At 36.5% G+C, this 16,129-nt stretch overlaps 1 protein-coding gene across 7 annotated transcripts in view; it reads right to left on the bottom strand.

The window, feature by feature from the left end:
* The window catches only part of RELCH (RAB11 binding and LisH domain, coiled-coil and HEAT repeat containing), a 74,639-nt gene that overhangs the window by 11,232 nt on the left and 47,278 nt on the right, over positions 1-16,129 (bottom strand). For 4 of the 7 annotated variants that reach the window (XM_062617709.1, XM_062617711.1, XM_062617713.1 and 1 more), the window contains 11 exons: positions 13,307-13,378; positions 12,377-12,517; positions 11,567-11,731; positions 10,535-10,682; positions 8,906-9,062; positions 8,225-8,348; positions 7,104-7,152; positions 6,558-6,637; positions 5,645-5,751; positions 4,926-5,025; positions 785-867 (listed from right to left, as the gene is read on the bottom strand). In XM_062617709.1, coding sequence (XP_062473693.1) covers positions 785-867; positions 4,926-5,025; positions 5,645-5,751; positions 6,558-6,637; positions 7,104-7,152; positions 8,225-8,348; positions 8,906-9,062; positions 10,535-10,682; positions 11,567-11,731; positions 12,377-12,517; positions 13,307-13,378 — 1,226 coding nt within the window. Of the gene's footprint in view, positions 1-51; positions 135-784; positions 868-4,925; positions 5,026-5,644; positions 5,752-6,557; positions 6,638-7,103; positions 7,153-8,224; positions 8,349-8,905; positions 9,063-10,534; positions 10,683-11,566; positions 11,732-12,376; positions 12,518-13,306; positions 13,379-16,129 lie in introns of all 7 variants that reach the window. The other 3 variants (XR_009964587.1, XM_062617710.1, XM_062617714.1) reach the window with 3 other exon arrangements.

The raw sequence follows: 16,129 nt of genomic DNA, 5'->3' as shown, positions 1-16,129 counted from the left end.
GCAGATCAGGAAAAAGACAGGATTAACTCAAGGTCTCAATCTGAAACTCACAATTCAGGATCACTGGACAAGGTAACAAGGGCCGGAGCAACCCGCTTGTCAACTAATGCTTCACTCATGCCTCGAAGAGTCAGCTGTAAACCAGTCAACATGCAATAAAAAATGGTTTGGTAAACTTGAAGAACTAGGTTAGCTGTGACTGAGGATAGGCAGGCAGAGTCTTGGGGTTTTTCTTGGTTTAGTCACCCACACAAGGCATTAAAATGATTAAAACTCTACTCATGCTGTAGCATTTATTAGTAAACCTGTTAGTGAGGTTAGCAAAGCATCCCTCCATAGCTTGAAAGAAATATCACATCAGAATGTCCAGGAAATTAAGTACTATCGTTGCCTATCAGAAATCAGATTCAGCCGAAACTGTTCTGTAATTTTAGTAATGCAGATGACATTTAATTCTGCAGTAGTAAAGCTGATGGCATTACAGAACACATTACTATCCACCTTTCTCCTAAAAAATGATATAAGCAAATTTCCCAACTGAGAATATGATTAAATATAAGAAACCATAAACACTGAATGACATTAAGTTTTCTATTTAGAGTTTATTCAGCAGTTTTACCCAATATCTAGGCTGCAATAAATATTTTAATTTGTGAATTATTTAAAAGTTACATTTGTTTAAAAATATATTTCTGTTCAGCTAACTTAAGAAGCAGAACTGATGGTTATTTCTTCCTCAGTATTAAGAGGGATGCTAGGTATGTAAGGCAGTCAGAAAACTTACATTTCAGGGTCACTGGAGAGAGTAATGAGAGCAGGAACAACTCTCTGAGCTACCAGAGTTTCATGTACCCCCTTCACCAACAGCTGAATGGTCGGAGCAGGGGGGTATCACAGGTGATGCACACGGAAAGAGTGAGCACAGTATCATGGGAAGAAGAACGGCACGACCAAGAGAGAGAGAAAAAACACAAAAAAGCAAACCAAAATTAGAAGCTAAGCAAATACTGCTACACTAGTGCTTCATATATGCAAAGGCATGAAGAAAGCTGAAGTGGTCTAGCAGTCAGCAGAAACCTAACAAATTACACAACGTGATGATGTTTTCTCTATTTTCAGCTGTTTTAAAACTTGAACTCTCAAAAGTTCTGCAAATAATTATGTATTAAAATACTAATATAATTCTATATTATAATTATGCATCATTAAATACTAAAGTGATGCCAATTTGAGTTTGACAGTTTAATTTAAATGCTGCTACTAACTCAAGAGAATTGTATTTATTATAGTAGGTGGCTTTGACATGAAAATAGATGTCTTTAGGCCAAATGCATGTAGTTTTCCCCATCCTCAGTGATACCTTTCAGACCTTGTATAGTGTGACAAACAGCACCTTCCCAGATGCCATTAAGCCTTCCTTAAAGTCATTCAGGGCTGTTTTAGATTGAACCACCATCCAAGTGGTATGTATGCAAAACTTCCCAAGTTTCCCTTGCTGGTCTATGCAAGTAGAAAATGGATAATCTTGTGATTACCCATGATATGTATTTCAACAAGTCTTTCTGCAAACTAAGGAAGGAGATTTATTTGTTGCAATACATCCCAAATGTTAAAATCTGAGATCACAGTGAAATTTATTATCAATAAATACGTGGAAATTGTTTGAATTTAGATGTTCCCAGGTGATTTTTTTTTGCAGTACTTATACAGCTATACATAAGCACACATTTGCTGCATATGTAGCAGATCCCCTTTAAATGCTTTCAACGTATCAAAACCTACAATTTTTCAAAAATTACAAGTTCCAAACTTTCTTATTTTCAAGAAAACAGGGTGAGTTTTTTGTCTGCGTTAATAAAAAATGGAAAGACTTGATATTTCCATTTTGTATCTCATGTAAGGAAGTCTGCATGTATTTGCCAGTTTTAAGAGATAAACATAAAAAGCTTATCTGTAGTTCCTGTGAGAAATCTGAAATGTCATTTGATTATTTAGCTGTAATCTAATTACTCAATTTACATCATAAACACAAATTAAACTATGCTTTTCACCCCAGCAGTGTAACAAAAGAACACATAAGATCCACAGGACATAGGGAAATCAGTAGCTGCCAGTATAGCGTGCAGTACTGAAAGCAAGCAATATTTTCTCTAACTAGAGAGGGTTTTACATTCTGCTTTACATTTGAGTGTTCCTGCTTACAAACTCTGAAATTAAACCAAAGTAAATTGTGAAAGACTGCAAGGAACCTGACTTTCCAGAAGCGTTCTATACAAAGCAGTCATTTTTATTAAGCAATATTTCTGTGTGCTCGTACGAGCATGCATGCATATGTGCACACATGCAGAAAACATATTGTGGCCTTACAGATAGTAACTGGAGGAGGAAGAATGGGGAGAAAATTGTTAAGCTGTGTAAAAGTACTCGGAGGGGGACAGCTGCAACTTCCTACACTATCTACTCAGAAACTATTAGGGATGCCAGTTCAAGTACTACATTTTAACATCAATATATTTCAGGATTATTTGCAGTGGCAAGAATTTTAAGTGCTGATGTGTTGAGCTTATGGGCTAACTCTTCAAACAGCTGTTAAGGACATAGCTCACTGTTTGACTATGATGAACTTACTCTCATATATAGATTTACCAGTCTTCCCATTGCTTAAAATAGAGTATGCTTACTATTTTTAATTTTGAACAAATAGGGAACTGAGTTTTCTTTACTAATCTTAATTTTGAGAAAAGCCTAAAGGTAATACAGTGCTTTGAAATACAAAATGCTTGGGATTTGTAGAATTAGCAAACAATTCAGAATGATCTCGCTACATAACTATGTGGACTGCCACACTTCTAATTACGGTAAAGCACGGTAAATACCATTGTTCTGTTTTATAGAAAATAAAACATGCTTTATAATTCAAGTGTTATTCTGAAGATAAGTGTCCCTAGCCTTGAACCTAAACAAACCAGTGAAATTTATAACTCAATTATGAGCTTCATGTTCAAACCAGCAGCAATAAAATCCATTTGCATCAACATTCAAATGGGAAACTACTGACTGAAAACATTAACACAGAAGCAACAGAAACAGCTGGATGGGCAAAGCTACGTAGCAGCATGTTAAGGTTACAGTGGGACATACAAAGCAAATTTTTACCCTGCTTTGAATTCTCTAGACCAGTGTGTAATAATTACTTATGCACACTACACCTTAAAAATGGTAGCACATAGCTTCCTGCTCCTGAAGGAGAGAAAGGATAGAATGACTCCAAATCACTTCTGTGTCCTTCTTAACAGGTTTGGTAATGCAATCTGGTAGGCCCAAATCATGGCAGTCTCTGTGCTGCTGTACAGACCGACCACTGTGCTGCTTAGAATCTTTATAGCTCCAAGAGCTGTCCTGCAGGTGACAAGCTATTTATTACATTATCTAATTGCTGGGCTTTGCCATTCAGTAGCCTCTGAGGTGTCAAATTCCTTGAATGAAGGAATCTTCCAAAACTGAGGTGACTTCCCAAATTTACGTACTGCCATATATGCGTACCATGGCTACTAAGTAAATGGCACTATAATACTATTTGCAAAAGAGAAAAGGGTCTTCAGCACAGCTGCCTATGCTTTAGTAAAAATTCACCTATACTAGGCAAGAAGCAATCAAATAGTGTGAAGGTCTGCCTAAAAATAATCAACATAAACTTGAATTTGAAAAGAAGCTGCAATCAGGACAACAAACAGCCTGCTGTAACTGAGGTTTTTCACACATTTGGCTAATGCTTATTAAAAAAATAATCATTAAAAAAGTGTGTTATTACAAATATAAAATATAAACACTTTACTTGTTAAATTAAAGGAAAAAAACAAACAAAAACAACAACAAAAAACCCAAAGCCAAACAACAACTCAGAAACAGTCTAAGGGTAACCATGGGCAGGGACACCTCCCACGAGACCAGGTTGCTTAAAGCCCCTTCCAACCTGGCTTTGAACACTTCCAGGAATGGGGCAGCCACAACTTCTCTAGGAAACCCATTCCTGTCACCATTTTTGTAGTGAAGAATTTCTTCCTTTAATCTAAATCTACCCTCTCTCAATTTAAAGCCATTACCCCTTGGCTTAAAGATTGTTTACTGCTTATCTGCAATGACTTGCAGAGCTACAGCAAAGAACACTAATGGTTAAGTGTTTTTTTTTCTAGGCAAATTTGAGATTTGGTTTTGCAGACAGATACAAGGTTGAAGCTTCAGCTAGAGGTTCACTGCAAAGCTATCCAAATCAGTCAAATGTAGAAGAAACACTGAGAACAGAAGAAAAAATAAATGGACAGTGATAGCGTGATTACAAGTATGTCTAACATGCAAAAAAAGTAATCTTTGTTCAGCAAGTGGAGTATGTCCCAGAGTTTTTGTATATGCCCCTTTTAATTAACACTTGATGAAACAAAGGCGTGATATGGAAATAAAAGCAAACTTATTAGTTAAATGAAACAGTTATCCTGAACAAATGTATAGCTATTAAGGGAAAGATGAAGCTGTCACCTAGTGGCAAGTAAAGTAATCATAAAATATTTTAATTCTCACAAAAAATACAAAATTGATTAAATGTTTTTACCACCATATTTGGCAACAATAGAAACTAGTTTGAATTACCATGCAAGTGTATTGTACAAGTATACACAAAAAGGGCGGAAAACTGCTTATTTGTGAATTAGGCTACTGATGTGTTGAATAGCAAAAGCAACAGTTTATCTACAGATATACAAAAAATGTGCTGTTGATACAGAATACAACTGCACCACAGCTTCGTGCTCCATCACACAGCACACAACTTACAGAAGTAATTTTTAATGCAACAGCATTATCTGAATCACTGTTTTTAAAAATAAACTCTAGTTTTAAAATGGTGTAAAAAACGTTTGGATAACACTTACCTCAAACATTCTAGCAGCTGTACATCGAACAAGAGCAGAAGTATGGACAACTCCATACCATAAGACTGTTAATAGCAGCTCATGATAAGCTGGGTTTGCACTAAAAGAAAACAGTTGAGCAATCAAAAAAACCCACCTCAATCCCAAAGAATGAAGCACAACCAACACCTCCCAAACCCTGAATATGTTCTTTGCCTACAAAATGCAGTCTCTAGAATTCATTACTCAAATCTACTCCAACTCCTTTCTGAAGGATACATAACATTTATCTAATTCTGAAGGACATGCAACATGCTGCTGTCTAGAAAATACGCTGCAATTTGAAGTTCATTAAAAAAAAAAATCAATAACTTTAAAGAATATAATTTTCAATACATTATGACATTGAACTCAGTGCAAATACATATTTAGAATATATCTTACTATTACAGAAAATACAAAATTAATTTCCATTTTATTCTCAATGGGTGATTTTTGCAGGTTTGTTGCCTTTGTTCGGCCTTTTGTTTGGTTGCTTTTTGGTTTAAATTTCTGAATTTTTTACAACTACATTTTTAATTTGGAGATTAAAAGTTTTAATTTTGTGAAACACCTAGGAATAAAAGCAAGTATACTCCTTTTTCACCCAAAGCATCACAGTTATTACAGACAGATTAGCAGGTTTTGATAAAAACTTCTGATGTATTTAGATCTAGTCAACTCCAAGGTATACTCTTTACCCCAGTTCCACAAAGGAAGCTTTCAGGCTATCAAGAGGAGCATGGGATAGTGAAAGCATGGTCATTACATCTTCTAAGAATCCAACTAACAGTTTGCGGTCTTCTTCCTGAAAGAAAAGCATACAATGTTTAATGTAGTAGAGGTATTGCTGTGGTTCTGATGACCTACAGCTACAAGAAAGGCAAACTATGAATGAGAACAAACTAGATTTAGCCTTTAACAACCTTTTCATGAACTTCAAAAATGTGGTTTTAACTACAAGAACCTTTCAAAGCAAACACAAAGCAACACTGTATTTCATCAACTAAGCGCATACTCTTGCATAACTTATTTGGTTTACTAAAGAAACTTTAAAGAAGAGGACTTGAGCACTTTCATGGCTCCTGACAGTTTGTGATTGCTCACAGTCCTCTAAACATCTGTGAGATGAAGAAGTATATACTTTTTTCCTATAAGATATATATATATATATGCCAGTCCATAACTGCTGGTCACTGGAGGATTAGGTAGTATTATTTATGGAGCATTTCTTCTAATACTAGGTAACACTGAAATTTTAAGACTCCAACTATGCTGCCCAAAATCATGATTTACCTACTTATCTGTTTTATGTATTTCAGGAAATTTTTCAAATTCACATTTGCAGGGGTCAGAGTTTAATATCCAAGAACCCATTTACGGAATAACATTAATATTCCTGATAGAGGCACACAGCAGCATATCATCTAAATGTAGTGGACAACCTTACAAGAAAACTTGGCTTTTAAATGTGTTTACAGCTGTCTACTTTACCAGGTATCTTCAAAGCACAAGAACACTGTAAGTTTTCAAAGAAAACAGTAAGTGGGTTTTGGCAGAATATTTTTTTCATATTGTTATACATTTAAGAAAGAAATAGAAAAACAAACCTACCTGAATATAACATGTAAGGACCCCTGTTGCATAGATGGGAACTGTGGCTTTTGTTAGCACTCCGTTACCTGCTGTAGAATCTAATGAAACACAATGAAGAAATCAGCTTTTATATATACATATATGTGTATATGTGTGCTTAATAGATACTATGTATTTTTATATATAGAAGGTAGATGTGTGTATTATAATGTGTGGCAAAATTGTACCAGTATTGTAATAATACATGTGTGTCTTATTATAGTCACCTTTTTATATATACATGAAGAATTTATATACATATATATGCGCATATACAGGCGCATACATGCTAAAATAATGTTTATGTGGTATTTGGATTTGAGATTTTATTTGTACTTTACACACACACACAATCCACAGCTTCAGAGCATTCAATTCAGATTAAGATTAGATTTTCAACATTTCAGGATAACTTTTTCAGACTGCAATTCTCGAATTTGTTATCTGAACAGGAGATTGACATGTTTTCTTTTCCAGTTGTGTTTTAAAATCAATTTTTATTCATTTGAGTGAAAAGCTACTTACCTATGTTTTCCTCAGACAGTCTTAAGATTTCCTGGAACTGTGGTTTTACCTATACAAAGGATGATGAATCCCATGTAAGAAAACCTGTTACCAGTGTCAATAAATTTAAGAGCAAATTAAGAGTAAAAAAAACCCCAATCAACCAAAAAAAAACCAACCCCAAAAAAACAAACCAACAGAAAAAAGACATTTTGAAGGTACAGAAAAAAAAAAAAATCTTTTAGAAGCATAGCCAACTTTTATGAAAATTGAAAGTATTACATGAGAGCATGATAATTTCTACTGAGTACCCTCATTGCGGTAGCAGTATTTAGCACTCCTGATACCAAAAGTTGAAGTCCCTTGGCAATATTCTTAGCTGGGCTTTAGAGTATACGGTTTTACATGGGCGTGTGTGTGGGGTGAAAGATTTTTGCTTTGTATTTTTGCTGTCTAGTAAATACTTTCCTCCGAAACATAGCTGTGATAATCAGTATCAGAACAGTTTTATAGAAGGAAGGGTTTTAAAGATAACTTAAAGAAAGGGCTTTCAAAGACCAGAGACTGGTTTAAATCTCTCTGGAGGCAGAACATAATGCTAACTCTGTTTTGTAATTGTAGCTTTAGGTAATCTTGTGTTTTACAGTTTGAAATGTTTGAATTATATCCAAAAGTTATTTTGTTAAGAAACATGACGTATTTCCTTGACAAAAATATTCAGATATCATCTATGTAAATATTTGGGGCAGGGAAAGCATTAATTTTAAATTTCCAATCAAGTGCAGGCTAGAGTACTTATGTACACCACAAATACTAAACAGTGTATTGTTTTGAAGGAAATTTTTAAATCACTAGAACTAGGATGGATCTCTCCCACTGTCTATGCCATTCACAAAGCAGTATGACAAATACAGTTTTGTTGGGCAAGACAAAAAGGCCATTCCAAAATGGTCAAAACCCAGGGCCTTTGTATCAAAAGGATACAAACAGGGATTTAATAATAGCAGGCTTAAATGTACTTATGGAAAAGTATCAGTGTGTCATGCAAATATAAAGTGCAGGTATTCAAACACACCGCAATTATGGAGACTATATACATTATTAGGTGCCCTTTTTGTAGAATATTTAAGATAATATCTTACCTTAGTGTTTGTAAAAATCTTTCCAAATGTCCTACAAAGTCTCCAGAAAAATCTAGAGAACTCATGGACACAGGCAGTTGATGCTACATTGATCTTGCCAACTATTTCTATAAGCTGTGGTAGCCTAAAAATTAGGAAACAAAACCATATTAAACACTACTCCAATCTTTTGTTTCTATCCACTTATATTTGCATAGATTTACTGTTTATATTGATAAATACATACATATACACACACGGAGCACTGTTGCTTTTTATGAAATTATGTACATGTTCTGTACAATTCCTGGCCCTTGAAGAAAGCAAGGGTTTAAGTGCCAAAAAAGTGTGATCTATATTTTCAAACACAGTATTTTTCATGAGATATTCAGAATACAACAATCTTCACTTCAACAGAGAATTGACTACACACTAGTGCAAAGATGAAATAAAACATTTTCTGGAGCAAGAGGTTATTACAAGTTCTGCTAGATAGCTGGTATTTTCTGAATAAAATCAAAGTCAACTCGGTATAAAAATAACACCATCTAAAAAAAGTCAATTTTTTCCTCTCTAGCAATTCTTAAGCACAATCATACTTAAAATTCTGACATTTAATAATTGCTAAAAATAATCATGCTTAAGAACTATTAATTTTGACATATTTTAAAATAAGAAATCATGAGATACAAATGAACTCACAGCTGATTAACTACCCATAGCAAAGTCTCCCAGCCTGTGGTACCCTCATGTTCTAGCTGATAGTCGTACAGTTGCAACAACACTGCTAATTGTTCACGGCTTCCAATGATGATGGCCACATCCTGAAGAGGTGATACGGGTCGGGGAAATCTAGTGACTGTAACAGCAGGGAACAAGCAATCATGAACAAAAGAAGATGAAAATAACTTAAGAGGTGATGTCAGCAAAGATAGCTAAGTGAGTCCGAACCTCTTTACTGCATTCTGTGTAAGGTTATGCAATTGCTTTTTAAAAATCTGTGAGTTAAATCCATCTCTGAAGAGATAAAATAGCCCTCACTTAAAAAGGGAAAATGTTAGTACAGGGAGATTATGGAACTATCATCACCAGCATAGCTTCACTAAGGGCAAATGTTGCCTGACCAACCTGGTGTTCTATGATGACTAAATCAGCGAACAAGGGAAGAACTACAGATGCCACCTTCACTCAAATAGAGAAATATGCATTTGATGGACAGACTTTTTGTTGGATAAGAAATTGGCTCAATGGTTGCATCAAGAGAGTAGTGGTGAGAGGCTCAGTGTTTAGATGGAGACTGGTGATGAGCAGTGTTCTTCAGGGATCTGTGTTGGGACTGGTAGTTTAGTATCTTCATCAACAACAGAGAGCAAGAGTGACTGCACCCCAGCAACTTTGTAGGCAACACCAAGCTGAGTGGTACGGTTGACACGCTTGAGGGATGCGATGCATTCAGAGGAACCTGGGCAAGCTCAAGAGTTGGGCCCATATGAACCTTGTGAGGTCAAATGCAAGGTCTGGCACTTAGGTCAGGGCAAGCCCTCATAACAATACAGGCTGGGGATGAAGAGATTGAGAGCAGCCCTGAGGAGAAAGACTTGAGGGTGTTGGTTGATGAAACTCAACATGAACCCACAAGTGTGCGCTTGCAACCCAAAAAGCCAACCATATGCTGGGTCGTAAAAGGTAGCCAACCTTATGCAGTACCAAAGATGTTGTTGTTGCATAACTTCTTCGCTGAATAATATTAAGTATACTCTACATGAATTGAGCATAATAAAAACAATGCTAGTATAGCAGAACTTCAATGTCCACATATTTTAATGGTCTCGAATGTTTTTTGGGGTCTTGCTTTTTATTTGTAAATTATTCTCTTCTGACAATTCATTTAATTAATGAGGTGGGGAAGGGAGTGAGGACTGGCAAAATTTACTTCGTATATAAAGGTTGAAGCAGTTAACTGATTAAAGTGCTGAATCTATCAAAAAAAATATTCACAATATGACAGAAATTTAGGGAACCTCTTTCTCTGTACTTGTTATATATGAAAATACAACATAAAGAACAGGTGGATTAGAAAAAAGGCTTTGGGGCATAAACAGTAAGGCACAAGTCCTTATTGTACAGTGTGCTATAAAAAAAACCCCAAACCACATAGATTCTACAACTTATGTTTGTGTAGTAACTTTAAATACACACAAACTTGAAGTAAATCTAGACTATGGACTACTTCCTGAAATTGTTTCTTTAGAGTTGATAGTGGTTTGAGGTTTGTTGTTGAATTATACTTTAATTTATAAGAATGCCACATACCAGAAATTAATAATTTACCTTCTATTTGTGGTACTTCTCCCTGAAGTTTAGCCTTGCTTGTGAAAGGCGCATTCTGTAGCACTAGTGCAAACAGTGAAGGAATCAGTGACTGAAGAGCAGACAGATACATGTGGAGCTTATGTTCATCCAAGCCATGCTCTCCTTCCTGAAAGAAACAGGATAGTTAAAGTTTTCAGTTTGCATAATCTGTTGCTTAGGCATGTATTTCCTGGCAAGAGATCAACAAATCTGTGATGAGTTTCTACACAGACACACTAATTATATAGTAATTTATCCCAACCACAAGCTTACTTTGTGTCACCATCCGAATCTCCTTGTCACCCTTCAGTCACTTCCACTCTAAAGATTCAAGCAATACAGGCTCTAGCATTTAGTAGTTCATATCAGTGAACATACTGATATTCTGAAAGAACATTTTCCAGCACATTTTCAAAAAACGAATCCTTGGTCTCAGAGACCAATGCCTTTTAAAACCTGAATAAACTAGTTGCCTGTATTCTGAAAACAAGCATCTTGGTTAAGCGTGTTAGACTGTTGATACCCTATTTTCCAGGCCTTTCCACCTATCTACCAAATCAAGTATGCAGACAAACTAGCTCATAATTGCAAATGATCTAACTAAACCATTCAATTCTATTTTGTTTAATAAATATTGCACTTTATTAAAAACTACACTATGTGACACTTAAACCAAATTTAAATACAGGGCAAATGCACTCAGAATAACACACCATGTAGTCACAACCGCAAGCAAGCGTTTTCTGAACTGCAGTTTGATCATTAGGTTATAAGGCAAAAACACTCTTAAAGAGGAACACGTTTGGTTTGGGCAATTTTGGTGTTAGGTTTATTTCCCTTCTTCCCAAGGACAAGTAATAGTTACAGAGTTACAACAAGAACCTCCAGAAAATTCCCCCCCCCCGCGCCTTGGGTAGCAATTACTTACCTTTTCTGTATATTTTAAAAAGCCTGCTTATATAATAAAGACACAAAGAAAATTCTCCAATGTAGAAACAGCTGAACACATACCCTGAGCAATTTTTCAATTTTGTTAAGCAGTGTAGGTATAAGATGGAATTGTAAATTTCCCAGTTCTGTTGTCCAGGCAGCATAAGCAGGTAAGAATACCTGATGTGTTGCGCTAACTACACGTTCTGAAGGGTCTCCTAAAGCTGAAAGCAGCAGTTCAAAGCCCTGGCAAAAGACAATAAGGAATGTAATTAATTTCCCAACATTTATATTGAAGTTTCTCACACAAAACATGCATGCTAAAAAAGATTATAATCAATTTTTGAAACTTGACACTAATAAAAATAAAACAAGGTAGTACATGAAGCCTTTGAACATGTATTCTCACCTCATCTACAAAGGTAAACAGTAGGTGGTTCAACGATCCTGATAGTACTTTGCAGTCAACTTACCGGAATCAGTACAAACACATTTTATCACTCTGCCTTCAAAAACTCAAGGACAGGATTCAAAGTTCTTTGTTTTCACACTTATCTGAAACATTATTGGGCAGTAATAAGTTGTATTACAACTTAGCAGGCTTTACTGTAGCAGACAAATCTCTGTTAGCAAGTGATGATATCAACCAGCTAATAGCATGTGTGGGCAATTAAGTGGTATGTTCTTGAAGCAAATTATGAACTATTAGAGAAGCTTCTGTATAATGCTTATACCTTAGGTTGTAATGATACTTGTTAGTATGTGTTTTCTTTTTGTTCTTGGTGATACAATAAAAATCAGCATTCATATACACATCAACATCTACTGAAATATTAGGAAAGATATGAAATATAAGACATTTTCTACATACAAATCAAAATCATATTATACCTGTTGATATTTGTCTGGATCATCAATATATCCCATAATGATGCCAAGGCTTTTGATCACAGCTTCTCGTACCAGATCTGCCTTATCTTCCATTAGCATTTGCTGAAGCATGGAAAGTACTAATGAACTACGAATTTCTTTCTGTTTGTAATCAAGAAACATACTTGTTAAATCCAGTGAAACAAGAAATGTGGGTTTATATCAATTTTTGTAAAATCATTTGCACATCTATTAGTGCTCACAAATAAAATCCCTTCCTCCAGTCATCGATCCCTTTATGAATACTACAGTCACAGTAGCCACATCAGAAGATGAATGAATATAAAATGTCAGTAGACTCATTAGAAAGCCTTTTGTCCTACTAAGCACAGAACTCGGGTCCTTTCATTCATATGGAACCAAAAGTAACTAGGAGCAAAACACTACTACAGGCCTAGACTTAAAACAGAATCTTTAATCACTGCACTGGTAAATTGGAGAAGTGCTTGTTTTTTTTTAAAACGTGGCTTATTTTCCCCTTTCTCTGAAGCTTCCAGCTCACCACTGACTTAATTTTGCTGCTGTTTCTGACTGACAGAAGTATTCATGGAACATTCCATGCTGTCTGAAGAACTCTGCTACTGAATGCCAATTTTTTTTGAGAGATTATTTCCTCTGTTGGTCTTAACTATCTTTAATCTTCACTGAAACAAAGATGATTTTTTCAGAACATCCTGTTTTAAAAGACATTTTATAGCTAGATTGACCTGTATTCCTTTATAGTGACTCAATGTGATTTATTGAATCTCACGTGAGATATAAAGTAGAAGACTGACTGCCTATGCATAACATACACACTTGGAAATATTTAAAATTATAAAGGATGTTTTCATCACACAACATCACCTTGCTTTCACTAGCAAAGCATGTAGAGGGAGTATCGATACTTACTGGTAGGTAAGGTGCTAGAGCTCCACAGGATTCTGCTACCAGTAGCCGTCTCTCTGGGTATTTGTGGTTGATCTGGTAAAGAGAAACAGAATGGTTATTTGCTTTGCAGTAACTAGCATTTAAAATGTGGTTAGAATGAACTGCAACAGAGAAATATGTCTGCACCTTTTTGATAAACACTGACTATGCCTGTAAAAGTTGTATATGGGTACTAAGCAGCCTCAAATTGTTGCATTGAGGCACAAAGGCAAGACTTTGTCTTGTCCTATAAAATAGAGTTTCTAGTAAGAGAAGAATCGGAGAAGCATGGATGTATATGCAGTAAAAAGAATGGCAGAAAGCCGCATATGGGCTGCTTTGCTTTAAAGAATATGCGTAACTTCTGAGCTAGCACATCATGAAGTATTTTGTGTTGCGTAGCCCTTCTGGACCATCACTCCTCTAGGAATCACACAAGTGCCCTCTAGTGTTCTAAGCCAAGCAGTGCAGTGTAGCTGCCTACATCTTGCGCAACTGAGGTCAAAATATGACCCACATACTAAGCCAAGAAGTACTTGCACGCTATTGAGGTTCTGCCCAAGTCCAGCATAAATGCGTCACACCCCTAAAATGTGACTGAAAACAGCTCCTATTCCCAAGAACCTCTTGATCCCATGCTACCTCCCCTTTCCACTCAAAAGCTTTTTGAAAACTCTTACAAATTTAATATTGTCACTTTGGAACCAAGTTTGCATCCCCATGGAGTTAGCTTTAACAGGCAGCATAATGGTTGTACAATGAAACATGTGACATGTTTCAATATATTCTGTAACAAAAAAAAAAAAGAAAACAAAAACAAAAATGGTAAGAGGGAAATGTGAATAGTTTGATCCTGTCAGATAAAATAGGATATGCGTGTTGTGAGATTACTTCTCTCTCTTGCTAAGCAGTGCACAGCCTTGATAAGGCAACCACCTTAACACAGAAAAAACAAAGGTGCTCACTACCTTCTTTGTCTCAGCCTTTACTGGGAAGACTTGTCTTCAGTAGTCCAAGATCCCTAAACCCCATGTGAAAGTCTGGAGCAAGGAAGGCTGACTTTGGCAAAGAATTATCAGATTAGGAAACATCTAAACAAATTGGACGTACACTGATCTGTGGGGCATGATGGAGATGCAACCTTAAGTGCTGAGCAAGCTGGCGGATGTCACTGCAAGACCACTCTTGACAATCAACAAAATGCTGTGGCAATGGGGGAGGTTCCTGAGAACTGGAAAAAAGCAAACATCATTGCTATCTTCAGGAAGGGCAAGACAGGATTCAGAGAAACACAGGCCAGTCTATGGCCATTAGTTGCTAGAAAGGTGCTGGAACAATTAATCCTGGAAAGCATTTTCAAACATACAAAGGACAAGAAGTTGGTTGGGAATAGTCAGCATGAATTTATCTAGAAAAAAACATGCATGACCAACCTGATAGCTTTCCAAGATGACTGGCTCAGTGAACAAACCGTGAGGAGCAAATATTTTTATGCTGACCTCAGCAAGACTTGATACCATTTCCCATAACATCCTCATTTGGAGATTGATGAGGTCTGGACTAGGTAAGGACAGTGAGGGAGACAGAAAACTGGCTGAACTAATCACAGATTCAAACAGTTGCAGGTGGGGGCCAGTCCCCAGTGGTGCACCCCCCCAAGGGTTGATTCTGAAGCCAACAACAAAGATGTGTAACATCTTTATTAATGACCTGGATGACAAGATAGAATGTACCTCAACAGGTATGCCGATGACAAAACTGGAAGAAGTGGATAATATGCCCAGACAGGTGTACTGCCTTTCAGAGGTACCTCAACAAGCTGAAGAAATGGGCAGTCACGACCCTTATGAAATTCAAGAAAGGGAAGTGCAAAGTCCTGAACCTCAACAGAAAAAAAAATTTCTGTGCATCAAGACAGACTGGGGGCCAACTGGCTGGAAAGCAGCTTAGGAGAGAAGGACCTGGAGGGCCTGACAGATACCAAGCAGAGTTAGCAATGCACTCCTTGCAGCAAGGAAGACCAATGGACAGCACCAAGATAAACATCACCAGCAGGTAAGCAAAGTGATTATTCCTCTTTACTCAGCACTGGTGGACCCCATCTGGAGTGCTGTGTACACTTCTGGATTTCCCAGCTACAGAAACACATTTTGGTGCAAGTCCAGCAGACAGACATGAAGATGATTAAGAGACAGTGTATATGACATATGGGGGGTAGGCTGAGAGAGTTAGGGTTGTTTGGTCTTGAGAAAAGAGAACTCAAAAGGGATCTTATTTATATGTATAAAATTAATACCTGTACCTATCTGCAGAGATGTAAAGAACACAGAGGTGCCCAAAGAAAGGACGAGAGGAAATGAAATACAAGAATTTCTATTTTACTGGGAGGCTGGCCAAATGGAACATGTTGCCCAGCGATCTTACGGAGCCTCCATCTTTGGACATACTCAAAACCAGACTGGTCTTGAGCAACCTGCTTTAGTTGACCGTTTTAAGTTGACTTGGACAGCAAGATGTTCAAAGGTCCCTTTCAACCTTAGCCATTCTGTGGTTTGCTCAATTCTACCAGCTTAAGAAAAACTATAGGTGAAGATAGAGTAACAAAACAACTTTGGACAACTTCTTGTCTTGACTTTATTTCCACGGCACAATGAGCAATGGTACCTGACCACTGATGTAGTATTAATGTCTTTAACTTTCTCACTGTTCTGATCTGGAATCACTGAAATCACAAGAGCAAAATGTGGCAAAAATAATTTGAAAGAGACTTAAAAGGCAAAAATCATAAGCCTCAGGACTGAAGTC

Source organism: Pezoporus occidentalis, unplaced genomic scaffold, assembly GCF_034315485.1.
Source record: "Pezoporus occidentalis ecotype Australia unplaced genomic scaffold, CSIRO_AGI_Poc_V1 ctg2, whole genome shotgun sequence".
Lineage (NCBI taxonomy): Eukaryota > Metazoa > Chordata > Aves > Psittaciformes > Psittacidae > Pezoporus > Pezoporus occidentalis.
This window is presented reverse-complemented; position numbering and strand designations above follow the sequence as displayed.